Source organism: Amorphotheca resinae (assembly GCF_003019875.1).
Source record: "Amorphotheca resinae ATCC 22711 unplaced genomic scaffold M430scaffold_3, whole genome shotgun sequence".
Taxonomy (NCBI): Eukaryota; Fungi; Ascomycota; class Leotiomycetes; order Helotiales; family Amorphothecaceae; genus Amorphotheca; species Amorphotheca resinae.
In genome coordinates this window covers 629,680-654,598 of record NW_020194473.1, presented here as the reverse complement: position 1 = coordinate 654,598, position 24,919 = coordinate 629,680, and the positions used below count along the sequence as shown (strand labels likewise).

The 24,919-nt window shown below is 44.9% G+C and overlaps 13 protein-coding genes across 13 annotated transcripts; 8 read left to right on the top strand and 5 right to left on the bottom strand.

Annotated features, from left to right (window-relative positions):
- Positions 1-296: 296 nt before the first annotated feature.
- On the bottom strand, positions 297-668 carry M430DRAFT_40135 (hypothetical protein; the record flags this gene model as incomplete). The annotated part of the gene is made up of 3 exons (XM_024867370.1): positions 297-380; positions 442-556; positions 637-668. 3 exons carry the CDS (start codon positions 666-668, stop codon positions 297-299), a joined length of 231 nt encoding a protein of 76 aa, XP_024722947.1.
- A 346-nt stretch (positions 669-1,014) lies between these two features.
- On the bottom strand, positions 1,015-2,633 carry M430DRAFT_135271 (hypothetical protein; the record flags this gene model as incomplete). Its single annotated transcript, XM_024862398.1, has 4 exons — positions 2,330-2,633; positions 2,079-2,253; positions 1,176-2,023; positions 1,015-1,110 (listed from the first exon to the last, which is right to left on the bottom strand). The coding sequence occupies exons 1-4, from the start codon at positions 2,594-2,596 to the stop codon at positions 1,015-1,017; spliced, it is 1,386 nt and encodes a 461-aa protein (XP_024722946.1). The 5' UTR covers positions 2,597-2,633.
- A 170-nt stretch (positions 2,634-2,803) lies between these two features.
- Positions 2,804-5,539, top strand: M430DRAFT_33574 (hypothetical protein). Its single transcript, XM_024866393.1, has 4 exons — positions 2,804-2,923; positions 3,012-3,074; positions 3,191-3,949; positions 4,005-5,539. Exons 1-4 carry the CDS (start codon positions 2,915-2,917, stop codon positions 5,190-5,192), a joined length of 2,019 nt encoding a protein of 672 aa, XP_024722945.1. The 5' UTR covers positions 2,804-2,914; the 3' UTR covers positions 5,193-5,539.
- Positions 5,540-6,078: 539 nt separating this feature from the next.
- Positions 6,079-7,567, top strand: M430DRAFT_40132 (hypothetical protein). The gene is made up of 8 exons (XM_024867369.1): positions 6,079-6,322; positions 6,390-6,427; positions 6,480-6,521; positions 6,582-6,695; positions 6,748-6,881; positions 6,931-7,108; positions 7,166-7,420; positions 7,475-7,567. The coding sequence occupies exons 1-8, from the start codon at positions 6,238-6,240 to the stop codon at positions 7,559-7,561; spliced, it is 933 nt and encodes a 310-aa protein (XP_024722944.1). The 5' UTR covers positions 6,079-6,237; the 3' UTR covers positions 7,562-7,567.
- Positions 7,568-7,941: 374 nt separating this feature from the next.
- Positions 7,942-10,047, top strand: M430DRAFT_135264 (hypothetical protein). Its single transcript, XM_024862397.1, has 2 exons — positions 7,942-8,147; positions 8,227-10,047. The coding sequence occupies exon 2, from the start codon at positions 8,399-8,401 to the stop codon at positions 9,911-9,913; it is 1,515 nt and encodes a 504-aa protein (XP_024722942.1). The 5' UTR covers positions 7,942-8,147; positions 8,227-8,398; the 3' UTR covers positions 9,914-10,047.
- Positions 8,002-8,278, top strand: M430DRAFT_16842 (hypothetical protein; the record flags this gene model as incomplete). The annotated part of the gene is made up of 2 exons (XM_024863540.1): positions 8,002-8,147; positions 8,227-8,278. The coding sequence occupies 2 exons, from the start codon at positions 8,002-8,004 to the stop codon at positions 8,276-8,278; spliced, it is 198 nt and encodes a 65-aa protein (XP_024722943.1).
- Positions 10,048-10,665: 618 nt separating the features above from the next.
- On the bottom strand, positions 10,666-11,287 carry M430DRAFT_40129 (hypothetical protein; the record flags this gene model as incomplete). The annotated part of the gene is made up of 3 exons (XM_024867368.1): positions 11,116-11,287; positions 10,816-11,050; positions 10,666-10,733 (listed from the first exon to the last, which is right to left on the bottom strand). The coding sequence occupies exons 1-3, from the start codon at positions 11,176-11,178 to the stop codon at positions 10,666-10,668; spliced, it is 366 nt and encodes a 121-aa protein (XP_024722941.1). The 5' UTR covers positions 11,179-11,287.
- Positions 11,288-11,358: 71 nt separating this feature from the next.
- On the top strand, positions 11,359-11,907 carry M430DRAFT_210792 (hypothetical protein). Its single transcript, XM_024864435.1, has one exon. It carries the CDS (start codon positions 11,493-11,495, stop codon positions 11,769-11,771), a length of 279 nt encoding a protein of 92 aa, XP_024722940.1. The 5' UTR covers positions 11,359-11,492; the 3' UTR covers positions 11,772-11,907.
- M430DRAFT_33571 (hypothetical protein) lies at positions 11,662-13,477 on the top strand. Its single transcript, XM_024866392.1, has 2 exons — positions 11,662-12,268; positions 12,324-13,477. Exons 1-2 carry the CDS (start codon positions 12,044-12,046, stop codon positions 13,341-13,343), a joined length of 1,245 nt encoding a protein of 414 aa, XP_024722939.1. The 5' UTR covers positions 11,662-12,043; the 3' UTR covers positions 13,344-13,477.
- A 43-nt stretch (positions 13,478-13,520) lies between these two features.
- Positions 13,521-14,640, top strand: M430DRAFT_33570 (hypothetical protein). The gene has a single exon (XM_024866391.1). The coding sequence runs from the start codon at positions 13,657-13,659 to the stop codon at positions 14,377-14,379; it is 723 nt and encodes a 240-aa protein (XP_024722938.1). The 5' UTR covers positions 13,521-13,656; the 3' UTR covers positions 14,380-14,640.
- A 105-nt stretch (positions 14,641-14,745) lies between these two features.
- M430DRAFT_96684 (hypothetical protein) lies at positions 14,746-15,942 on the bottom strand (the record flags this gene model as incomplete). The annotated part of the gene is made up of 3 exons (XM_024869980.1): positions 14,746-15,363; positions 15,416-15,687; positions 15,759-15,942. 3 exons carry the CDS (start codon positions 15,940-15,942, stop codon positions 14,746-14,748), a joined length of 1,074 nt encoding a protein of 357 aa, XP_024722937.1.
- Positions 15,943-16,154: 212 nt separating this feature from the next.
- On the bottom strand, positions 16,155-16,483 carry M430DRAFT_33569 (hypothetical protein). The gene has a single exon (XM_024866390.1). The coding sequence runs from the start codon at positions 16,417-16,419 to the stop codon at positions 16,234-16,236; it is 186 nt and encodes a 61-aa protein (XP_024722936.1). The 5' UTR covers positions 16,420-16,483; the 3' UTR covers positions 16,155-16,233.
- M430DRAFT_56760 (hypothetical protein) lies at positions 16,479-17,492 on the top strand (the record flags this gene model as incomplete). Its single annotated transcript, XM_024868634.1, has 4 exons — positions 16,479-16,665; positions 16,730-16,782; positions 16,838-16,992; positions 17,042-17,492. The coding sequence occupies exons 1-4, from the start codon at positions 16,500-16,502 to the stop codon at positions 17,490-17,492; spliced, it is 825 nt and encodes a 274-aa protein (XP_024722935.1). The 5' UTR covers positions 16,479-16,499.
- Positions 17,493-24,919: the final 7,427 nt, after the last annotated feature.

Below are 24,919 nucleotides of genomic sequence, written 5' to 3'. Positions count from 1 at the left end.
TTCTATGCTGGTAAGAAATCACCCGAGGCATTCTTCCCGATTTTGCTTCTCAAAACAACTTCCTCTCTTCTACGCCGACCCTATCTCTTAAGGCAACAAGCAACAAGAGTGGCAGACCTCGTTCCTTCGATTTCACGTTAACAGCATATATCTCTGGATATGATCGTTTTTGGAATTGCTAGGTCCATAGACCATGAAATGATACACATGTACAGGCCGCCTCCAACGCTAACCCATCCACTTCCATCGGTCCACCCCCCTTCTCTAAACACTCTCTGCGAATCCAATTCTCATATCTAAGATGATGACTGCGAGCCAGCCTCTGCCATCGAAGCACTGTTTGCCTCCGCGAGGCTCTTGCTCTCGCCCTGCTTGCCGTTCTGTCCGAATCATCGTCAGTCAAATCCTTCCGTGGACCGCCGAGCTCGCAAGGACACTCACGTTCCATTTCGAGAACTTGAGATCCATCTCTCCTCTCCGCTCAGCAATCAATCGTTTGTCCTCCTTCAAGCTTCGTCGGACAACTCGTGCCGCGACGGACAGATATTTGTTGTAGCTATTTGAAGATTTGTCAGTTGGAGCCTCTTTCGAAAGCGTACAGGCGCAATTGGAGTCTGGGAAATGATGGTCACGTACGTAAGACCTGCGGCTTTCCACGCGAAAGGCATTGTGTTTGATGAGGTGGTGAGTTGAGGTACAGCGATTTGATCAGTTTTATCGTAGCTTGTTGAGCTTCGGTCTGGCTTTCGGAAGTCGAGAAAAGAAGCCGCCGAAAGACGAGTCACGTGATGACGGACTTGGCCCTGCGAGTTTACGACGGGCAAATCGTTCGACACCGTACACCACAGAGCAAGATTTTGAACCTCTGGTGCGGATCTGGATAATAAAACCGCAGTCATATGTATTCAAGATCAAGGAAATATATTTTTGCCAGTTAGAATTGCTCGTATATCTACAGTACACTCTAAGAGCTGTTGATACAACCCGACCCTCTCGTCCGAAATTCCCAACCTTCTATACTTTGAGGCCAAGCTCCTCTGCGTAGGGCAGTACATACAGATCTCCAACGGCCGAAACAGTCGCCTTGCCCTCCAACAGGGCCTTCGCTGCCTATGTGTATGTTAGAACTGTTTCCGACCTAAAGAAAGAAGATGCAGCAAATTGGGAGCACATACCGATTGCAGTTGGTCAGCAGTCACAGACTCGACACTCTTGCCAACCTCGTCAATCTGGAAGGCCTTTCCACCGTGGATAAGACCGGTGCCGGTCGAGACAAGACCAGCCTCAAAGTTTTGGCCTTCCTCTAACGCTCGGTACTTCGCAAGGGCAACGGCCTTGGTAAAGTCTTCCTTGCTAATGGAACCTTCAGCGATGCTCTTGAGGGCCTTGACAGCCTCAGTGGATGCAGCACGGATGGCTTGCGCAGAGCCGCTGAACTCAATTGCCAAAAGCCCCGCGTCAGAGTAGGCAAAGTGGGACGTTGCGGCGCTGGCGCCAGGGAAGGATGCAGAACTCTTCGAGAGAAGGGAGAAACCTGGAGACCACTTGATGGTAGATTTACCTCCGAGCAGAGCTGCGAGAACCGAGACTTCGGGCTTGTAGGATCCACCAGCTGTGAAAGAACTGGATCCTGGGAAGGCGATAACCAAGCTGTTGCCAGAGCCGTGTGCAGTACGTTCCTCTCCACCGTAGTATTTTGTCGCTTCGCTCGATACAGTTGAAGAGGAGCCTGGGACATTGGTGAAGAATTCGCCAACCCATTTGGCCAATTCGGCCTGGCTAGCACCGTTGGCAACGACAGCGATATTTGGCTTGGCGTAAGCGCTGGAAGCGAATGCTTTGATGGATTCCTCGTTCAAGTACTTGCTCAGGGGGGTTGATGGGGATGGGAACAGTGGGTTTCCAAGGCCTTTGTGGAATGCGACCCCGTGTGCTGAGTTGATTGCGATATGAGACGCATCGGCGAATATACGCTTCTGCTCGAGGTGGAGGCGAGCCTCGACCTCCTCGTGGTATTCGTGGGCTGTTCGACGTTCCTCAGAATTGGGGGTCTCTAGACTATCGACCGATGTACTTACAAGTGTATCTGGTCTGAGAGATGACTTCACCAAGCAATTCGGTAAAGTATGGCAGATCTTCTCGCAGGAAGTTGGCCTCGACAACCAAGGCCTCTCTCGTGTGGTATGCAGTCAATTGACCTCCAAGCAGCTCGGACTCTCTTGTGATCCGAAGGGCAGAGCGCTTGTCGGTGTTCTAGGTCAAGTGAAGCACAGTCAGATAACGACGTGAAAAATATGGATTGGTCACGGAAAACATTGGACAGACGTACCTTGAATGCAAAGTACTCAAGACCTGTGGCCACCCCTGGGGCCGATTCGTATCTCGTCCCCGCTTTGGCAACGACAGCGAGCTTCGTAGTTGGGCCAGCGATATCTCTGCTGGCTACCTTGACACCGCCAACATCCGCAGTCTCGTACGAGAATGAAGTTGATCCGGAGACGGCAGCAGCGAAACCGCGGCGGTTAGCCGGCTGGGCGCAGCATTGCCGACGAAGGGCAAGCTGCGCATTTCTTCCAATCGCCGACCGTGAGATCATTGTTCGGATTGGTGGGGGGGTTGCGTAGAATCGAGGATGTCGGTTTGTGAAGTCGCTGAGTGATGGAAGAGCTCTCTTCGAGGGAACAATTCGGGATCTCATGCAAATAAATACGACGCAATGATTGGATAATTCAAGCGAGGCCTTAGCGCAGCACCACTAGATGGCACCCCGCCTCACAGAATCCGTGGCCGACCATGGTAGCAAATGATTTTTCCTCTACGAGACCTGCGATTCTGACATTGATAACCGTCAATGAAGCACCGGTAGTATTTGTGGTAGCTCTAGAGATCTTGAGGTAGTCTCTAGCAGCAGAAGATGTCTCAAGTATGTTTTCTGTTTTTTACACTATCTTCAGCACCACCGCACTTTTTTCTTCCCATGCGAATAGCTACAGAAACTGATGCAGACGCAGACAAAGGACGCAGTGGAGCTCTATTCTCTACTTGTCGATGAGACCTACGGCGAATTAACCTCTGTATGTCTGCCACCTCCCAGTACTAGATTTAAAGAAATGTTTTTCTGCAAAATCTTTGCACCTCTTGACGGGGCTGAGTGAAGTCTCTTGGTTTGGACACGTCTGACGCTGTACAGCGGATTTTTACAATCCTTTTACGAAGAGGACGGCTCCCAATACACAGTCTTGGCCAGCACACTCGTCTCACCAGGCGCCAGCTACGGCATGGTCTGGTAGTTCTCATCCAACAAAACCTCGTCTACTACTTCGAAGAAGGCGAAACCACGTATTACGAGGCAAATCAGGACTCTGCATACGGACTGGTTAGGTCTGGAAAGATCTTGGAGGTTTTGGAAAGCAGATATGGCGCTTTGGCACGAGACCTAGTGCTGAATCTGTTCCTGCTAGGCCATACCAGAGTTTGCGACCTTGCCGACGCATATCGGTCCAGTACGGAGTCACGTATCAACGGTAATAGTAACGAAGTTGTTGCGGCGAGTTCCACAGGACGGGAGGATGATACACATGTTTTCTCTGCCGGGAAAGTGGATTCCATGTTGTATGATTTACTCGAGGCTGGTTTCGTTGAGCCTGTTGTCGAGGCGATGTTTCGAAGCCCGGACGATACATACAACGATGTAGAGAAGACCATCCTCAGAGATGAATTCACAGGTGGCCCCAAGGGCACAAAGCAGAAAGAACAGATGAAGAACAGGATCCGTGATAAACTGGAATCCCTCAGATCCGAAGGGCGGGATTGGAAGCGGCAGGGCACAAAGAGAGCCTGGAATGGTGTTACCGGCACCAATGGGGATGCTAAGCGGAGGAAACTCGCAAATGGTGACCTTGCCGTCAACGGCAACCATGACCACGAGGATGAGGTTCTTAGACTTGAAGTGGGTTTCTCTGGTTTCTGGAACGGGATAAGATCGCATGCTAACTTGCATAAAGCGGGATCTGGTTGTACGCGTCAACTACGAGAAATGCACAGTCGCTCTTCGTAATCTACGACTCGCTGAGTTTGCAAATCATAGAATCGGCGAGACCACTTCATACGTTTATGCGGAACTGCTCAGACTCATGGAGGAAAGCATACCACGATGCCGGCGAGATCATAGTGTCGACGATGCCGAAGACCTTCCAGATGGACCTACTGTTACCACCATGGAGCTTGCTGCTGCAATCAGCAAATCTATCAACGTCGGAACAGGTATCGGGAAAGCACCAGGTGACAAGATTGACACCAAGAAGCTATTGAAAACGAATAGGTCCGGCAAGGGAAGATCAGATGGCGATACTGAAGCACAGGTTGAAGGTGAAGCTAGCACAGATGAAGATGAATCCGAGGAAGAGGATCACGAGATGAATGGGAATGGAAATATACCAGAGGTGGACGAGGACTTTGAGAGCCGTGGCGAAGGTGGCGTTGCAACGAAGGCTCCCAAGCGCGCAAAGGTTACATTCCAAGACATGCCCCCTAAGCCACCGGAGCCTGAGGATCGCGGAAATCGGATCACTCAGATCAAGAACCACCTGATGTTATTGGCAGCAGATGAATGTCATTTTTTGCGTCGTTGTGGAACCCGTGGCCAGGGGGAATGGACGGTCGACTTTGAACGTCTGGTTTACTTTTTACAACAGTCAGAGCTCGACTCAATTCTTTTGGAAAACTTCGGCACGGCTGGGCACCGTCTCGCTCGGATGATGCGCAAGATGGGAAAGATAGACGAAAAGCAACTTTCGCCTCTGGCTCTGATGAAGCAGAAAGACATTCGAACGAAGCTGGCTGAGATGCAAATGGCAGGCATGGTTGACATACAGGAAGTCCCAAAAGATGCAACTCGCACCAATGCCCGCACTATCTTTCTCTGGTACTTCGACTCTGCTAGGGTTTCCGCGATCATCCTCCAGAACGTCTACAAAACAATGTCGAGATGTCTTCAACGTCTTGAGATTGAGAGGCGCCGAGCTAGTGGCATTCTCTCATTGACGGAACGATCAGATGTGAAGGATAATCAGGACGAGGCGCTCACCGGAGAGCAGCTGAACATGCTGCGTGAGATTCGAGGGAAGGAAGAGAAGTTGTTGGGGCAAATAGTTCGACTTGACGAGCTAGTGGGTACTTTCCACGATTACTAGTTTGGAAATCGTGTTCGAGGATTGGTTACGATATCGTGGGTTAAAACATTTGCATGGATAGGCGTTTGACTCTGCTGCATCTTTGGGCAAGGCGTTAATCACGCAGCGGTGGGACTTTCCAGCTGGATTGAGGACTTGTGATACCATAGATTTTGCACAGTTGCTTCTAGAGCAATGAGATATGGAGACAAAACTTGGACCGTGTATCTTGTCTTTTGTACCTCTGGCGTCTCTATATGGCGAAACTCAATCTGATGTTGGTCGGGGAATCTGCTGTTAGACTCTGGGTAGGGCCCTCCGTCTGGTAATGATACATATCGTTCTGAGTCTATCGAGGTATTGGAGGCAGTGAGCCATTGAGATTCCAATGGCAAGATGGAACTGACTACGTTTGCTCTGAAAATATGGCGGAGTGAGATAGGGTAAAGTCCAACCCCTCCTATCTTCTCGTAAGCTCTCTTCCATGCTGTGATCTACCTAGACCTAGATGGAATGTACATAAAACAATGTAAATACAAGGCTGGATGGAGGTGTTTAATTAGCGCAATTAGTCCTCCCGATACGTGGATCTTTTACCTCCAATGTAGGTATCTTGAATCCATATTAAAATCGACCTCGTCATTATGTGTGCTGCTTTTTTAAGGTAATATTCGTATGATACACCTATCGTACCTATACAATGATATCATAGACATCAAAACTACCTATAAGACGACGCCCGACGCGTCTGCCAATCAACCAATACGTTACCTAAGGTAGATAGAGCATGGTACTTGTAAGTTGTAAGTGAGTATTAGTTGTGAGCATGGGGCAGAAGAGTATCCCGTTAGTGCAACCCGGGGTATAAAAAAAAAGAGCCGAATCGGACTTTGAGAGCGAGGGATATCTAAAAATTATCTGGACTTTGTTGAACATATTTGGACCTTCCGGACAACCACACTCCGCTTCATTCTCTTGTCTACATTCATTTGATACGAAACTACTTAGGATACAAGAAAATCCTTACGTTGTTCTTTATCTCGAAACCCAATTGTCCGCCGCCGCAATGTCGCCTATTGCAGCAGTCGCACCAGGCTCTGCCTCCAAGGACTACAAGAAGGAGTCGACAGTGGCAAGACTGTTAGGATCAGGTATGGCATGTCCATTGCTCCATTGAGCATTCAAATCCTCGGAGCCCATTCTCACGTTATTATTTAGGATCTGCGGGCATTGCTGAACTCGCTGTTTTCCATCCCGTATGCTCAAATCAACACAATGGCCGATAAGAATAACACTAACTCGTCGAAGGTGGATACAATTGCGAAGCGCTTAATGAGCAACCAGGGAAGGGTAGGGTGATACCAAGCTGGCAGCTGCCATGGGGAGGTCGAGTGCTGATTGTTTGAGCAGATCACCTCGGCCGCGCAATTAAATACCGTCGTCTTCAAGGACAAGGCTGCTGCGCCGGTGGGAAAGAAATTCTTCTCGCTATTCCCAGGTCTTGGTTACGCTGCTGGATACAAGGTCTATAATACATGAGCACCGAATTCGTACAATGAGATTGACTCTCCTCCAGGTCCTGCAGAGAATATACAAATATGGAGGACAACCATTTGTCCGCGACTACTTGGCGAAGAACCACGGCACTGAGTTCGACAAGGCTTTTGGACCAAAGACCGGAAAGGCAATTATGCATTCGTGTGCTGGAAGGTCAGTAATTCACGAAAAATGGTTCTACATTTATTGACATCCTGTCTAGTCTAATCGGTATTGGTGAAATCGTCCTCCTCCCGCTCGACGTCCTAAAGATCAAGCGACAAACAAACCCCGAGGCCTTTCGAGGTCGTGGAGTCATTAGGATAGTGAGGGATGAGGGCTTTGGTTTGTACCGAGGCTGGGGTTGGACTGCCGCTAGAAATGCGCCTGGTTCATTTGCTGTCTGTCTTCCCTCCTGTCTATTTCAATTATTGCCCCCCAGCTAATGCAATCACCAGCTCTTCGGTGGCTCCGCGTTCACGAAAGGATACCTCTACGGTCTGACAGATTATAACAAAGCTACGTGGCTGCAGAACTTCGTCGCGTCCATTGCAGGCGCTTCCGCGTCGTTGGTTGTGTCGGCCCCTCTAGATGTTATCAAGACCCGTATCCAGAACCGAAATTTCGAGAACCCTGAGAGCGGTTTCAAGATTGTCGGAAGCATGATCAAGAACGAGGGAATCACAAGTTTCTTCAAGGGGTTGGTGCCAAAGGTATGCTGACATGTGATACCCCGAGCCCATGCTCCGATACTGATATCTTTGCAGCTCCTCATGACAGGACCGAAGTTGGTCTTCTCTTTCTGGCTCGCTCAGACTCTGATCCCAGCCTTTGATATTGCACTGTCCAAATAAGGATGTTTAGGAAAGACGGGGGACGGAACAGTGGAAAGAATCGAGTGTACATTGAATGGTTGTTAGCAAGGAGACGGGAAATGGCGTTTTCGTCTGCTTAGAAAGATATAATGTGGCCCTTCTTGGTGTATATATATTATGAAGTTCACACAGACCATGAACGAGAACCCAACTCTTATGAAAAACAAAGGCCAAAAGTCTAGTGCAGGAATTAATAGGTAAGAGAGGCATTGGTTTTATCCACCCAACACTACCTACCTTGCTCTGAACGGCGCAGATCAGGTGAGGGCGCGTGGGAGCTTTGCTGTATTACATAAGCGGAGACGACCTCCCTTGGACGCAGACGACCGTGAAATTTCAATACCTCAACACCACGTCCAATTCAAACTGCCCAAGATCTTAGACCTCCTAACTTAAAGCACCAAGACCCAAGAGCCAAGATGCCCTCTCCCGCTTATCTCATCTCCAAGGCTGGCGACCCAATATTTGCCCTTTTCATTGGCATTTCCGCCGCTGCAACGCGCATTAACCGCGAAGAGAAAGAGATGGGACGCAGCACGCAGCAAACCCTTGATGCTGCCCGAAGGTATTTACCAGACTTCTGCCCTATCCCTAGTCCTTTTATATATCTTTCAAGAACTGGAAGCTGAAGCTTTTGCGATTAGGAGATTGGGTTTTCCTGCAGACGGCGAGGAGCGGGTAGCCCGCAAGAACTGAAGACAGAGGAAGGAGGAGGCCCAACGCTCTACCATGACGGTGCTTCACGACGATGCTCCTTCCCTGGGCAATGGATAAAGCGCCCTAGGAGTGCCTTTGTTATGATCTTCTCCCAGCACTATGCATCCATCTTCATCACACTCATACACAATCACACTTCATTGCCCCAAAGCAGTTCAAACATCAAGCAAAGAACCCATTCTGCTACATTGTGCCAATCCAAACCCACCATCGATCAAAGAACCACCACAACCTCATTGTCTCGCGCCTCAGTCAAGCTTCGAGCGGAGACCGCATCCAAAGTGCATCGTCCCAACACATCACGACTTAAGCAAGCCACCGCTGCAATCTCAGTGTCTCGCGACACCATTCAGGCGTCTCGCAGAGACTCACCACAACCTCTACAACCTCTCTCCTCCAGTATATTCCTGCTTTAGAGCAGACTCCGAGACTATGATCATGTCTCGACACACTTTTACTCCTCAACTGCGGTCTGCTACAGCCCCCATTCCCATCAACCTGCCCAGCGATCAACAGCCTACCGCTGCCGCCATGCCCCACCATAGGGCCGTCATCGAACAGCAGGCTCGCATCGCCTTCTTGAATGGCAATGGTGTCTTGTGGGAGCTGGTCGTCAGCAAGCTCCAGGACTTCCTTGTCCACCCAATGGACATGACTGAACGAGAGTTCGTCGATTTTGTGCTCCATCCAAATGTTCCTGCCTGGCTTGATGCCAATCTTGAAACCTTGGCTCATCGAGCTCTTTCCCGGAGGATGCAGCTGCACCTTCGTATGGCTCAAATCGGCATCTCGCCGAGATTGGCATCTGCGTTGGACATGCGTGGAGTAGCCAGTGATAGAGACCGCGTGTCGTTTATCAACGAATATCATGCGAAGCATGCAATCAATGCCCTAAGAGGTCTGGGTATTCGGGGCGTAACTAATGACGAGGCCGAAAAGTTCGCTCGTATGAACATGACCGATCAGAGTCGGTTTGTCCTCAACCGAATGTCGAATGCTCACCCCCATCCCACAGAGGGAAATGGTACCACAGATGCTGGTCCATCCACCACAGCCGGTCTATCCACCACCGCCGGTCCATCTACCACCGCCAGTCCAGCTACCACCGCCTCCCAAGGCGAGGTTCGTCATAACTCGGCCCGGAGGTCCGAAACACCTACCCTTAAATCATGCCTTAGAAAGGGGTCGGCCTATGATGAACCCAGTGCCCAGCAAGTCTCGACTGCCCCTGCTCGCCCTCGCAGGAATGTCACATGGAATTATGAAGTTACCGCAGTCGCCCACCCGAGAGACGCAGCAAGGGCTGCAAAATTGGCTCTCAAGGAAGCAGCAAAGGCTGCCAAATTGGCCCACAAGGAAGCAGCAAAGGCTGCAAGACTGGCTCGCGAGAATTCACGCAAGTCGTCTGAGTCGTTGGAGAAGCCAAGCGTCTTCGCAGCGATTGTGGTAGCCTTTAGGAGCGACCCCCCTGAACGTGTCCATCATGTAGTCGAAAGGCCTCGCGTGAAACGACCCCTCGGCCGGTCTATCGTGAAGACCTACAGCGCCGCTTGGGCGGCTTTCAAAGAGCCGCAGCGCCTTGGTCCCGTTCCCACCGAAAGGTGTGGAGACTAAAGGAGATTTTGGATGAGTGCGCTGTTTGCATTTTTGGTGGGGGCGTTTTTGTTTTCTTGAAAAGGATGAAAGAAGAAGAAAAAAATAACAAAAGAAAAAAGAATTAAAAATATAAAAATATAAAAAGAAAGGCCAAAAAAAATAGATATATAAAAAAAAGAAAACCCCCTCCAAAAAAAAGCTCCTGGGGCATTTTTGCTCCTTATTCTTATCTTCGGGGTTTGGGTTGGATAGGGGGGGGCGGGGAGCTTGGATAGGGGGAGGAGGGTGGGGAATGGGGGCGGAGGATCTCTTGTATTTTTATTCTTGTATTGTTACCAACAGCGTTTACATTTTTTATCACAAGCGATGATGACTTGCAATACGTGAATGAATTACTGGCAGAAAGCATCGCATTGTACCTATTCCCAGGCCGTAAGAGATCGCAACAGCCCCTTATCGTGTCTGGTCCCCGGATCTTGGCCCAAGGACCAAGAGCATCCTCACGTGTGGCCAGCAAGCAGGGAAGCCAAGCATACCAGCAAACCAACGAAGTAATTCAGGTGACACGATCTCTGCCTCTCAGCCCACTGCCTCGCCCTTCTGTCTCTGCGCAAAGGAATCGAGTAAGGGGAAATAACTGCCAACGGATCAAGAGTTGTTGCACACGAGTAAGTAGTAGGAGGGCTGTTGGGATTCGCCGCCCGAGTACCGAAAAACGCCTAGGAGATGTGAAGGTTGACCAAGCATCGAAGAGGTTGATCCCTCAGTGCCTAGACGGACTCGAAGGCACCGAAGGTGTTCTCGCCGGAGTAGGAGATGTAGAGAAAGCCGTCCTCATCTATGACCATGCATTAGTGACCGTTACCTCGCGAACAAAGACGTAACGTTTGGGGGTGGGGGTGGGGGAGGGGAGCGCGAACCCTTATGTTCCTCGTAGATGCTGCTCATGAGCGCGGCAGTGGGGGGTAGGACCTCGTCGACGAAGATGAAGATGGCCTTCTCGGGCGATAGCTTGATGCGCTTGCGGATTACGTAGACGAACTGGCCGACGGTCAGGTCGGCGGGGACGAGGTACTTCTTCTTGTCGATGGTGGCGATGTCCGACTTCTCGACCTTCTCGCAGATGACGGGGATACGGTCAGAGTATTTTTGACGCTGCAAGGAGTGGTGAGCTTAGGACGATGGGTTGGGTTGAGGGGTTTGGGGGGGAGGAGACTCACGATGCGTTCGGCTTCAGCCTTGCGCTTCTCGAAGGGATGCTCGTCCTTGAACTTGGATCGCATGGTGACGGTGGAAGGAGTAAGTCGGAGAGGGAGCAGGAAGGATAGTGAGATGGGAAGTGGAAGTGTATTGGGTAGATTGGGGAGAGGTTGGTGCGAATGAGAGTTTGTGGGGGAGTGTTGGTGGTTGGTTGATGTTGTAGTGAGGAGGATAAGTAGAAGACGATACGGGGGGGGGGGAGGGTAAGGTAAGGTAAGATAGACAGACAGATAGTTGTAGTTCTGGCGCTTCCGAGGGGCTCTGCGCAATGTGACTCGCCTCGCTTATTGGCGGGCGGAGCGGTGAATCAGAATGGGATTATTGGATTTCCCGCTGGATGATGACCACGGGCACGACATCAATTGGAAGGCTGCAGAGAGATCACGGGGCAAGACAAGACATGACAGGACATGGCTCTTCTTCTCTTCTTCTCTTCTTCTCTTCTCTTTTTTCTTTCTTTTCTCTCTTTTTATCACTTCTCTTCTCTCTCTCTCTCTCCCTTTCATCCCTTTCAACACCGTCTCTCCCTCTTATCGCTATATCCCAACTCTCTGATTATAGAAACTTCCCCATTATTACCCAGTGTCACTGCGTCATGACCCCAAACCCGGTTTAGCGCTATCTGATAAATATGGATGCCTCACCCTCATCAGGCACCGATTCAGAGCAAACACACGGCTGTCAAGAGCCCGTGTTTGCTTCACCCATTCGATGATGCGCTTCGAGGAAGGTGGAGTTACTTTTTGCTTTGATATACCATTCTGTGTCTGCGTCCTCTCTTGAAACTCCCCCCGCTCTGCTACTCTCCCTTATTGTAGCCGTCCTTTTCTTTAGCCTCATGCTTTTTGTAAAATAGAGGCTGTCGGGCTGGCTTTGCATACACTCCAAATGTCTTCTATAATCAGACCATGTCTGCGCCTCCAGAGTTTACCAAACATCAGGCCCAGGTCGCATCGTCTTCTCCAGACTATACAATCCCGTCGAGCCTTTGCAGATCAACCCAGACCCCCGAATCCCAGAGGTCGGAGACATGAACCGCCTCGAGGCGTCTGGGCTCCTAAGACACGAATTGCCGTCGGCATCGTGTTTGTTGGAGCTATTATCTATTCCATGGTAGCTCTCCGCCTGTCCAGGAACCGACCAAAGGCATCTTGCTGATACCCTATAGCTTACAGAGGAACCGTCAAAGCTTGATGGGCCTTCGATTGCCGAGAGGGACGATCTGGCAAAGCGCGAGTCTGGTGTCACGGAGCACTCCCCAATGCGGTTGCGGATGGAAGCATTTATAAAGGAGCAGCAACAGATAATCATCAGAGAGCTGGAGAAGGTGGATGGCAAGAAGTTTCGAATCGACACATGGACACGGGAGAATGGCGGCGGGGGCACCTCCGCCGTCCTGCAAGATGGGAATGTCTTTGAAAAGGCCGGTGTGAATATCAGCGTCGTATACGGAACCCTTCCTCGGCCGGCAATTGAGAAGATGCGGGTGAACCACAAGGCTATGGATCCCAATGTCGAGTCCCTGGATTTCTACGCGGCCGGCTTGAGCATGGTGCTGCACCCCAAGAACCCCATGGCCCCCACCGTCCATCTCAACTATCGATACTTCGAGACCGTGAACCCAGATGGGACGGCAAATACGTGGTGGTTCGGTGGAGGCACCGATCTGACCCCGTGCTACCTCTTCGATGAAGATGCGGTCCATTTCCACAGGACCATAAAGGAAGCCTGCGATATGCACGATAAGTCGTACTACCCCCGTTTCAAGAAGTGGTGCGACAATTACTTCTCCAACAAACACCGAGGCGAGACACGAGGTGTGGGCGGGATCTTCTTTGACGACTTGGATGAGAGTGAGAAGGACCAGGAAAACACTTTTGCCTTTGCACAAAGCTGTCTGAAGGCCTTCCTACCATCGTATATCCCGATCATCATGAAGAGGAAAGACATGCCGTATACAGAGAAGGAGAAGGAGTGGCAGCAGATTAGGAGAGGGAGATATGTCGAATTCAACCTGGTCCATGATAGAGGTACGGCCTTTGGCCTGAACACCCCTAGCGCGAGGGTGGAGAGCATTTTGATGAGTTTACCTCTTACAGCTAGCTGGAGGTATATGTATGAGCCTGAGAAGGGAAGTAGAGAGCAACGGCTGGTTGATGTCCTGAGGGAGCCCAGAGAATGGGTCTAGTCTAGAACCGAGGCCTGTCGGAATATGTAGAATACCTTATGTAGGATATGGAGAATTCCCCTCTCCGGTCATTTTATCTCTCTTGGACTTACCTACCTACCTTACCTTGTAACCCAGACATTATTAAGTCCAGGTCAACTCTACAACCGAATTCGGTATTTCTACCTACATCACGCGTTCTCTAACGGTCAGCTTCCACGTGCATCACACCATGTGAGGCCCACCTCCTGACATCTCAATATAAATCCTCCTTCACATCATCAACTACCTAGAGTTTTACGTACCTCCACCTCCCCCTCACCAGCCAGAAAGCATGAACCCTCATCCTCCTGCCGCCGTCCTCCCTACTCCACGCACCCTCCTCAACTCCCTCCTCAACTCCCTTACCCTCCCGCCTCCTTTAGAAGATTCCCCTCCTACCTCCTCCTCTCCCCCAGCAGGAAATCCCCTCAAAACCCTCCCCCCAGCCCACCGCGCCCTCCTCACAACCCTTCACGTTCTCTTCCCACCTCCCACACTACTCCAGGCTCTCGACTTGCTAGATCGAGGCCTCGTCACACGTCTTGTTTTACTCCCACCACCTCAGGACCATCCGTCCAGCGCCGATCCCGCAGCGGGGGAGCCAAACGCAGGCACGACCAAAAATAAGCCGGAGAACGCGGTATATATCGTGCACTCCTCGCAGTCCCGCAATTCGAGAGCCGCGCGGGCCGGGAGGGTATACGAGGTGCGGCTCGAAGCGTGGAGCTGTAGCTGTGCGGCATTTGCATTTGCAGCGTTCCCCGGGGCGGGTCAGGGATGGGAAGTTCAAGAAGAGGGCGGGGAGTGGGAGTGGGAACGGGAGAAGGGGGCGGGGTTTGGCGGGGGGTGTTTAGATGGATATGGAGAGCGGGACGGGCAGGTACCGGTCTGTAAGCATTTGCTGGCTTGCTTTCTGGGGGAAAGGTGGAGGAGTGTATTAGGGTGTTATGTGAAGGAGAGGGAGATAGGAAGGGAGGAGATGGTTGGGGTGCTGGTTGGGGGGGAGGTGGGATGAGAAAGGTCAGAGCTCTGGCTGGATTGGATTTTGCTTGAGATGATATAACGGGATACCTTGTTGGGAAGGAATATCAATGTGCGTGGAGCAGGTGGTTGAAGAAGAGGTGTTATCTACGAACAGCCTGTAAAGGGGTCAGGAAGAAAGGGAAAGGAAATACGGGGGTTCCGTAATGGACTGGCTGGCTGGCTTTCATTGACGCATAAGTCACAGATAAGAATCCCAGACAGATATAAATAAACCAAGACATACATACCTGCATAGCTGATATTAAGGCGAGCTACGCATCTATCATACAAATAGCATCTCGCATCTGCGATATGCCATACTGAGCCCCCGAAACTAAACGCCATCGTTTTTGCATCATTACTTCTTTTTATCCTTATCCTCCTTCTCCTTTTCCTTTTCCGCGTCCTTGCTCTCCTTTGCCTCCCCATTAACGCCATTTACAACTGCGGTCTTCTTGTCTTTCTCATCCTTCGGCTCGTCCTTTTTGGCTTCTTTCTCCTCTTGCTGTTGTCGATTTTGTATCTTGTTCTCGATCAGGTCGTGGAAGGCAGTAATTGCTCGGATCAGACTGCTCAGGTAGATGGCCATCAATTGATCGTTGGTCTTGATGCTCATGGCATGTGCCAGCTCGCTGTTATTGCTAACCGGCGCGTCGACGCCGTTGGAGATATGTGATGCGGGTTTCGGGGTGGATAGGTTAGGGAGAAGGTTGAAGACATCTTGCAGGTTGCCCAAGATGGCATGGTTGACAGGCAGGGTTCCATCCAGGACCTTTTGGAGATATTGCCCAATGTCCCGTAATCGTAGATGCAGCCCTTGCAAGGATTGTAGTTGTGATGTGACACGTGTAGACAGAGTTCCAACAGCCACGTCTCGGATATCTCTCAGCAGATGCTCAACACCAATCTCCTCTGCCTCCTCAGCTTCAATGATTGAAGGTGTATGTACGAAAGTCTTGGATGTGGTGGTTCCGTCCTATGAATTATTAGCATAGATTCGTCCTCAGAGCGCCTCAAGTCATTCTCACATCTTTTATCTCCTCTACTGCGAAGTACGCATCCGTTGGCACCCCAGCCTCCTTCGGTTGAACATCGATGATTACGAGTAATGGGTTCGGGGTATATCTCTTGAATAATTCGTTGATTTCCAAATCCGAAGCTCTCAACTTAGGCCCAGAATGATACCACCCTATCAGCTTTTCTCGTGCGTTGATCTTCTTGAACATATCGTTCATTGACTCGACGTAGTTGTGATCAAGGAACCACACTGATGGATCCTTCTCCTCTTCTTCGAAAGGCACTGTAGTGGTCTCAGGATCAGTCATCGGGTCCCAAGGGCACAAACGTGCAGAAGAGAGAGGGCAAACTCACCAGCAAAGCTGTTTGATACCCGGACGTTCTTTCCATCGTTCTGTCCTAACAGAACCCCAACTACTCGTTTGCGCGTGCCCTTCGCTGAGCGGCCATAATGATCTGCCACGGAGAGGAGGACGAGAGGTGCTACAGAAACATTCCTTGTAACGAGGGAGAGGGTTTCGGCGGTAGTGGCAGGCATGATGAGGGTGGAGGGGAGGATGGTTGGGTTGTTTAGGATTTGTTGATCGAGGAGGCTGCTATGTCTTTCGCGGCTCTAGGTGCCTTGCGTACGGTACAGCAAGAGCTCGCCAATTGGGAATAGCGTATCACGAGCATCGCATCACGTGCTTGGACGCCAGAACCAGCTGCAGCTTTGTGACGGCAGAGTACGAGAAACCCGACGCGATGATACTCCCAATCTAGGTAGATATAGATAGTTGTGGGTGGAGTTTGTGCCCTTTTTATTTTATCTTTTATCTATCTTTGGTTGTCAACCGTCAAGGCCCACCGCCCTCTCCCTCGGCGTACTGGAGGGACGGGGATTTATCCGAAGCCCAGCTCGTTCAAAAGCCGAGTTAGCTTTGTCAAGCTGTTTTCGCATATTTACTACTCGGCCAACCTCATCCGCCTCCTCGAGTTGCCTCAACCCCCCTCTCCATTCTTCAGAACGGGCCATTTGCTCCCCATACACTCCCCCCCACACCAGAATCATTATTCTCGCCTTGGCCAGGTCTTCCGAAGCCCAATCCCTTCACAATGGCACCAATTGGCGACGACACCGTGCAATCGCTGCAAGAGATGGTCAACAAGCTTGAATCGAGGGTCAAAGAGCTTGAAGACAAACTCAAGCATACTTCGGATGGAACGAAGCATTCTCCAGATGAAGGAGTAAGGATGATTCTGATCGGTCCTCCTGGCGCTGGTACGTGTGTCTAGTCTCCCTGCGTGCGCCGAGGCATGAACTAATTCGCATTCGCGTTCTGCAGGCAAGGGAACTCAGGCACCTAATATCAAACAACGCTTCTCTTGCTGCCATTTGGTAAGCCTCTGCCAATAACCCCTGCGATATAGGGGGCTCTTCTGACCACACATAGGCTACTGGAGACATGCTTCGGTCACAAGTCGCAAAGAAGACACCATTGGGACGGGAAGCCAAGAAGATCATGGACCAAGGTGGACTTGTCAGCGATGAGATCGTTATTGGCATGATTAAGGCCGAGCTCGAGAACAATGCTGAGTGCAAGGGAGGGTATGTTCCACTTCTGAAAGCTGCCCATCTCTCAACTGACTGAGATTAGTTTCATCCTCGATGGTTTCCCTCGGACAGTTGTACAAGCAGAGCGATTGGATGAGATGCTGGCGCAGCGTAAACAAGCATTACAGCATGCTATTGAGCTTCAGATCGATGACGGTCTTCTCGTTTCGCGGATAACAGGCCGCCTGGTACACCCAGCCTCTGGTCGGTCGTATCACAAGGTGTTCAATCCTCCTAAGGAGAACATGAAGGATGATATCACTGGTGAACCACTAGTACAGAGATCAGACGACAATGCCGACGCCTTGAAGAAGCGACTGGTAACATATCACCAACAAACCGCACCCGTTGTTGGTTATTACCAGAAGACAGGTATTTGGAAGGGAGTTGATGCCAGCCAAGAACCTGGCCAGGTCTGGAAGAGCATCCTCGGGATCTTTGAGAAGGAGAAGAGCAATGGTGGAAGTCTGCTGAACAAAATCACTGGTCACTAAATTTGACCATTAGACTTGGGGTTTGAATGGCGGTCCAGGTTTGCATAGACGCTCCAAAAGTTTTTAGCACTGTTACGTGGGGGGTGCGAAGTGTTTGCCACACTCTGGATGGGAAGGCGACATGTACAACCACTTAGCACATGGATTTCATGCCGAGATAGGGGGACTCTATGTATACACTATACTCACGTTCCCTGTATTCTGCCCAAGAGCGTTAATGAAGCATGTAAGGATGAGTCCATGATCATCTATGGCCAGTATCCCCTATTCTCGTATCCCGTTCTATTTCTTTCGTACAAGCTGGCTACTTATCCTGGTAGGTCTCGTCGCTATCAGGTGTGAAAGGTGTACGGAGGTATTGTCAATTTATCGCACCAATGAGATACCATATGTCCTGGTCTATTAGAAGCTGCAGCATCTCTCTCCAGGACCAATTCCTCTTAGAATAAGAGGCATGATAGAAGTAAGTATCAAGGAGGCTCTAACGACCTGCCCTCTTATATACAGGTGCCTTAGACGATCTCAGTAGTATTAAGTAACCTCTTGGTCTAGGTAAAAGTCTCTTATACTTATATTTATTGATTTATTATTATGCTCTATATAAGCTAAGAGTATGTACAGAATACTACCTAGGTACTCTTGTATAGATTACTATCTCTAAACAAGTTGTTAGGATCTTACTTATGTACGCCTCTTTAGTTACCTAAGATAGCTTAAGATAGCTTTAAGTAACCTTAAGATAAAGTAGAGTATAGCTTAAGATAGCTTAAGCTTTCTTAAGAATATCTTAGAAATAGCTTAAACTATACCTAAGTTTTCTTAAGCTTTCTTAAGCTATATTAAGCTGTCCTAAGCTTTTTTAGACTTTTTTAAGCTTACTTAACCTAAGCTTTTATTAATAAAATATTAAATCTCTTAAGTAGTTAAGCTAGCTTAAAGCTACTAGCTTTATATAACTTAAGATAGTTTATTAACTTAAGTTATTATAAGTTAATACTATAATACTTAAGTAAGGTATTTGTTAGGGACTTAAAGGGGTAGGATTAGGAATACGCGGGCCTTACGTACTTGTAGGCACGCTAGGGCTACTTAAGGTTCTTAGGTAGTACATATATATCTTAAGGAGTAAGGAGTAAGAAAGAAAGGCAAGAATTAGTTTAGATTTAAATTAAAGTATACTACGACTTACTAGCTACTTGACTATAATTCTTTACTATATTACTTATAATACTAATCTCTAACATTCTAATTCTTCTTCTTATTAAAGAAGTAGCTTATTATAGTTATAGTACTTAGTCGTTTAGAAAGAGATACTTAGGGAACTCTTATAAAAAGAGCTACTAGTAAAGGAAACCCTAGTAAAGGAACTCTTACCCTAATATAAGTAAGCTATATAGTAGTTAGGTAAGAGTAGGATTAGAGAGTAAGAGACACTAGTAACAAGTTAGTAATACTTAGTTAAGTTAAAAGGCTATAAGCGTAACTTATAAAAGCCTAGAAACGTAATAAGGAACTTAAGTAACTAAATAAAGAGAAGGACAAGAAAGAGTATAAGGCCTAAGAAAGGTTACTCTAATAGCTTATTAAGAAAGAGTATATAAGGAGCTAGTATCTCTCTTTACGCCTTTACGTACCTAAAGATAAGGCTAGGGATACGATCTAAGAATAAGATAGTATCTATAATAAGGCTATAAAGTCTATAAGAAGATACCTAGTAACACCTCTAAGACTACTAGTATTTATAATAATAATATTATTATTATTATTCTTACTACCTATGTCTAATATATATAGAACCTTTATACTATATAAATTACGTAGTAAAACCGTACTAAAGCTAGGTAAAAACCTACGTACTACCTCTTATAAATACTCTATTATAGCGCTACTAGGGCGCTAAGACCTTATTACTACTTTACTAGAACTTAACCTTCTAGCCTAGTAATACTAAACATACTAACAAGACGCTAGTAAGACACTAAAAGGACGCTAGCTATTAACTAAGATTACTCTCTTTCTTTCTTAGTTAGGTAGCGCTTAGCTAGCCTAAACTATAAGAACCGGCTAGTAGATAGTAGCTAGTAGATTAGTACGTATACGCTCTTTTCTCTCTTTATTACTACTATAAAGTTATAGAACGTCTATAGTACTCTTAAGTAAAGTACTTACTATAAGGCCTGCTACTATTAGTTAAGCTACTAGTAGTTAAGGACTAGGTAAGCTACTGTCTTTAAGGCCTTACTATAAGGGTACTAGAGAGTTACTACCTCTAGTACTTTACGTTTAAAAAGAAAGGCCTAGAGCCTAACCTTACTAGTATAGATTTATATTAAAAGTAAGCTCTTATACTTATAAAAGAGTAAGTACTTCTTAAGGGTATTTACTAAAAGGACAGGTAGCGCGGCTAGGGTAGTACCCTAGTAGTACGCTAGTAAACTATTATATTAGGTCTATTATGTCTTCTAGTTCTCTTATAAGGTCTTCTCTAGTAAAGAGTCCTTATACTAGTCTTTTACTTATACGGCTCGGCCTACCTTATACTTAAGTAATGTATAAGGTAGTGTTATAGTAGCGTTATAGTAGTGTCTCTAGCGTTATTAAAGGCAGGTCGCTACCTTATTATAGATAGACTATATAAGTTTACCCTTACTTATACATTTAAGACGTTATTTAAAGTCTACTACTTACTTGTTAAGGTAGAGGTTAAGTAGAGGTATAGCTATTTTAGACTTAAGAAACTAAATAAGTGTTACCTAGTACGTCTTTATAATAACGTAAAGGCACTATAACTACTTTATAGTAAGGTCTTTTACGATCTTCTTAACTTATTACCTAAAGGGGTAGTACTAGACCCTTACGCTATATACTATAGCGCTCTAGATTACTTTTATATAGATCTCTCTTACGTATAGTAAGCTATATCCTTACGTAGATATAGTAAGCCTTATAAGCGTAAACTACTAGGTAGTAAACTTTTATTTAATAGTATTAAGGTAGCCCTTTTACCTAAGCTTCTAATCTATCTAAACTCTTAGAAAGTAGGCCTCTTAGACTAGAGGTATAACCTAGCTATTAAGGTAGACAGGTATCGTTAATATAGTATAAGTATAAGTAAGGTAAAAGAGCTTACTCTTTTTAAGGGTAAACTCTATTCCTCTTGTTTATACCTACTAGCTATAAGTCTACTACGCCCTTTTAAGGTACTAGCGTGTCTCTATTATATCTCTACTAAATACTAAAAGGTTAAGGTCGTTAGTAAACCCTACTATAATAAGGCTTATATGTCTTTAAAGTAGTGTATATAAGCTAGTAGTATAAAAGAGAAAGAGGATAAGAGAGAAGAGTAAGCCTTATAGTACCCTTATAGTAACCTCTTAAGGTAGCGCTACCTCTTTATTAAAAAAGAGGCTAGCTGTCTAATTAGTAAGAAAGCTATATACTTACTATACGGCCTATATAAAGAACCTTAGGTATTAAAGAGTATAAAGAAGGTATATATAGTTTACTATATTAAAGGCGCCTTTAATGTCTAGTTAAAGAAGAGACACTATAGCCTTATAGCTCTATACTATATATATAGCGTTAACTACTATTTTAACTATAAGGTCTATTAAGTATTATAGCTAGTTCTTTATCTACGTTTTTAAGAAGAGCCCTTACGACTTTATAACGTTAGTAAAGTACTAGCTAATTACTAACTTAATTACTTTGTTTATTATACTTAAGAGTAATATTAGCCTATAGGCCTTAGCGGTTTGTTACTATTTAAGGGTCTTTTTAGGCTTACGTAGTACTACTACCTTTACTACTTTAAACTATACTAAGACGTGCCTTAGCTAGAGGCTTATAGTTACTACTACTATAAGGAGCTTAGCTAGAGGGCGCCTATAGGCCTTAAGAAAGCTAGTAAGTAGTAGGTTAGGTCTTAGTACCTTTTAAGTACCTGTCTTTTAGAGAACGTTAGTAATATCTGCCTTTATTATAGTATTGTTAATAGTAAACTACTAGTACTACTTGTCTTAAAGGTCTAGAACGACGTTACTAAGATTAGCTACTAATTCTAAAAAGAACTACTAGCCTAATACTATTACTTTATTATAGTAGCTTATAGCTAGTACCTTTTTATTAGTACCTTAAAGAAAAGAGAGTAAGGCCGGTTTTAAGAGTACGTAGCTATAAAGCCTAGCCTACCTTTTAAGACTCTAGAGTTTTTATTAGTCTTTTAAGGTAGTAGTAAAGGTACTATACTAGCTCTTAGTCTTTATATCTTAGATTGTCTAGAGTTAGTAAGTACTAGCTTACTAGAGGTTACGCTAGTAAAGTTTAGTTAAGGCGATAGTATATTAATAGCGCGCTACCTACGTTTTTTAGACAGCCTTAAGGACCTTACTACTTTACTAGGGTTTAGCCTATCCTTAGCTAACCTTCTTTCTTAGAGTAGATAAGTCTATAATACGTATAAGCTAAGAGGTAAGTAAGTTAACTACCTTGTCGACCTTATAAGGTATGTCTAGTAGCTTAGAAGAGAGGTAGAGCCTCCTAGCCTTAATTACTACTAGCTCTTAGTCTATTAGGGTCTAGCTTTACTCTAGTACCTTTATAGCTCTCTTATAGTAATCCTCTACTTAGGTAATAACCTTAATTAGCTAGGCGTAGTAGTTAGATCCCTTGTACCCTAGGTTACCTTAGTAGGTACACTAGAGCGTTGCTATAGCCCTTATAATAATAATAGTTAAGTAACAACAGGCCTTAGCCTTAAAGCCTTTTATAAGTAAGAATATCTTAGAATATAATAATTTTATATATACTTATAAGATAGAGTTTTATATAAGCCTTAATATTTATATAATAAAAGAGAGTAAAATTATATACACTATACTATACTTAAAGAAAACCTCTTAATCTATATAGATATATAAAGAGTAAGAGTAGAGAGAAGATACTAGGACATAGTGTAGTTTTAAGAGGGTTATACTATCTTACTTAAGTAGCCTAAAAACAATAAAGTTAAAGGTACTTAGCTAGTATAAAAAAGTAGTACTTTACTTAAGACAATCTATTTAGTCGTTTGTCTAATACCTAGAGCTCTTTAAAGAATAACTTCTTCTTAAATCTAAAGAGACTAAGATAAATGTTCTCTTTACTAAGCTAACGTAAGAGCTTTAAGTTAAGGTTACTAAGTACAAGCTTTTATAGACTTATAAGGAACTTATTATAGTAGTAACTTAGATCTAGAGAAGTATAGTAGGTTAGGATTCTAATAACAACAAGTATATAAAAAGGCGCTAGTAAAGATATAGTAAACATACAAGTTATTAAAAGAGTTAGTCCTTATCTAAAGAGTACTAGTAAAGACATAGTAAGTACCTAGTACGTTAATAAAGCTACTTTATGTCCTAAGAACATTTAGGGAAAAAAAGAGGCTTATAAGACTTGTGTTCTTAATACCCTAGTATAAGTATTAATAACACGCTATTATAATCTAGTTTAAACCTAGGGCTATACTTAAAATACTATAAGTATAAGAAAAAAAGACATTATATAAGGGATTATAGGTCTATATCTATACTAAGGATACGCCTAGAGGTCGTCTACTACGTCTATAAAAAAAAGGGCTATATAGCCCTAGCTTACCTTAAGAGGGCTAATAGGCGTACTAACTTAAGGAAAGAGAGGGCCTAAGGATAGTTACCTTAATTAACTTAGGCCTCTTTAACAAAAGAAGGTAGTTAGATTATAAGAAGTAGCTAAAGATACGCCTTTTTATTACTATTAAGGTATAAGATAGCTAAAGAAAGGTAAAGAAAGTATAAGGTCTAATTAATAGTAAGGTAAAGGCTAATATAGTCTCTTAGTCTCTTATAGTTAAGTATAAGTAGTATAATAAAAATACTACTTTCTTACGTTTATAGCTCTAGATAGTTAATAGTAACTTAATTTTTGTCTTTAGAAAGTATTAGGTCTTAGTAAGTACTACTAACTTAAAGGGTAAGACTTAAGAAGATATATATAAGTTCTTAGCTATAAACCTAAAAGTATACTTAATAGTACTTAGATACTTATAGCTTTATAAGGTAAACCCTAGGATTAATTTTGTTACTAAGATATAAGAGTATTACTAAAGATATAAAGGCGTAAAGATTATAAAACCTAAGGAATTTATATAAGTCTTAAAAGAAAAAGAAGATATACTACTATTTAAGGTATTCTTTAAGAGAGGTTATAGTAGCCCTTTTATAGTAGCTATACTTAGTAATAGCGTGTTAGTAGTACTACGTATACTAGCTTAGTATAAGGATTTTGTATACGTGTTTAGTAATAAGAAAGTAAGAAGGCTTTTAGATAAAAACAAGGCTTAGTACGTAATTAAGCTAGAACCTAGCGCTAAGCTACTATAAGGACTACTTTACTTACTAGTAAAGAAAGAAATAAAGGTATTATAAGAATACTTAAAGGATAAGTTAGAAAGAGGCTAGATTAGAAGGTCTTATAGTCTAGTAGACGTACTTATTATGTTTATACTAAAGAAAGATAAGGGCTTACGCCTTTACGTTAACTACTAAGTACTAAATAAGATTACTATTAAGAATTAGACGCCTTTACTACTAATTAGTAAGACACTAGATTAGCTTAGAAAAGCTATAGTCTTTATAAAGCTTAACCTAAAAGATACCTACTACTATATTTGTATTTAGCTTAGTAATAAGTAAAAGATAGTGTTTTATACGTAATATAGCTATTTTAAGTATTACGTTATGCCTTTTAGATTATGTAACGCGCTAGCTACGTTCTAGTAGTATATTAACAAGGCGCTAGTAGGCCTAGTAGACGTTACTTACGTAATCTACCTAAACGACATTCTAATCTTTTTAAAAAAGACAAAAGACTATATAACGTATATATACTAGGTACTTAAATAGTTATAATAGTATAACCTTTACGTTAACCTTAAGAAATATAATTTTAATACTTAGTCTATAAAGTTCTTAGGTTTTATTGTTTTAACTAAGAGAGTATTAATAGAGTTAAGCTAGGTCTTTATAATTAGAGAGTAGCTAGTACTACGTACTTTTTAAGATATTTAAGTGTTTTTAGGTTTTATAAACTTTTACTACTAGTTTATTAAAGGCTACTTATAACTAATAGTACTACTTACTAACCTCTTAAAAGGTACAAATTAGGATAAGAAGGTAAGGCCTCTAGTATTTAGAAAGAAAGCGTAATACGTATTTAATAAGCTAAAAGAGGTATTTATAACTACCTTAATACTTACTTACTTTACGCTAAGGTTACTTATACTTATTAAGACTAATGTATCTTAGTTTACTATAGCTAAGGTTTTATTATAACTTATTAGCTAAAGAGATATAAAGTAGTAGTACTTTATTACCTTTTACTTAAAGAAGCTAAACCTAGTATAACAGGTC

Bases quoted from the DNA above. Each gene is read 5' to 3' on its own strand.
- M430DRAFT_33574 (XM_024866393.1), top strand. The intron at 3,075-3,190 runs GTATGTCTGCCA...GACGCTGTACAG, and splicing joins CCTACGGCGAATTAACCTCT to CGGATTTTTACAATCCTTTT. The intron at 3,950-4,004 runs GTGGGTTTCTCT...ACTTGCATAAAG, and splicing joins ATGAGGTTCTTAGACTTGAA to CGGGATCTGGTTGTACGCGT.
- M430DRAFT_40132 (XM_024867369.1), top strand. From the start codon at position 6,238: ATGTCGCCTATTGCAGCAGTCGCACCAGGCTCTGCCTCCAAGGACTAC. The intron at 6,323-6,389 runs GTATGGCATGTC...GTTATTATTTAG, and splicing joins GGCAAGACTGTTAGGATCAG to GATCTGCGGGCATTGCTGAA. The intron at 6,696-6,747 runs GTCTATAATACA...ACTCTCCTCCAG, and splicing joins GTTACGCTGCTGGATACAAG to GTCCTGCAGAGAATATACAA.
- M430DRAFT_135264 (XM_024862397.1), top strand. From the start codon at position 8,399: ATGCATCCATCTTCATCACACTCATACACAATCACACTTCATTGCCCC.
- M430DRAFT_210792 (XM_024864435.1), top strand. From the start codon at position 11,493: ATGATGACCACGGGCACGACATCAATTGGAAGGCTGCAGAGAGATCAC.
- M430DRAFT_33571 (XM_024866392.1), top strand. From the start codon at position 12,044: ATGTCTTCTATAATCAGACCATGTCTGCGCCTCCAGAGTTTACCAAAC. The intron at 12,269-12,323 runs GTAGCTCTCCGC...GATACCCTATAG, and splicing joins GAGCTATTATCTATTCCATG to CTTACAGAGGAACCGTCAAA.
- M430DRAFT_33570 (XM_024866391.1), top strand. From the start codon at position 13,657: ATGAACCCTCATCCTCCTGCCGCCGTCCTCCCTACTCCACGCACCCTC.
- M430DRAFT_33569 (XM_024866390.1), bottom strand. From the start codon at position 16,419: ATGGCCCGTTCTGAAGAATGGAGAGGGGGGTTGAGGCAACTCGAGGAG.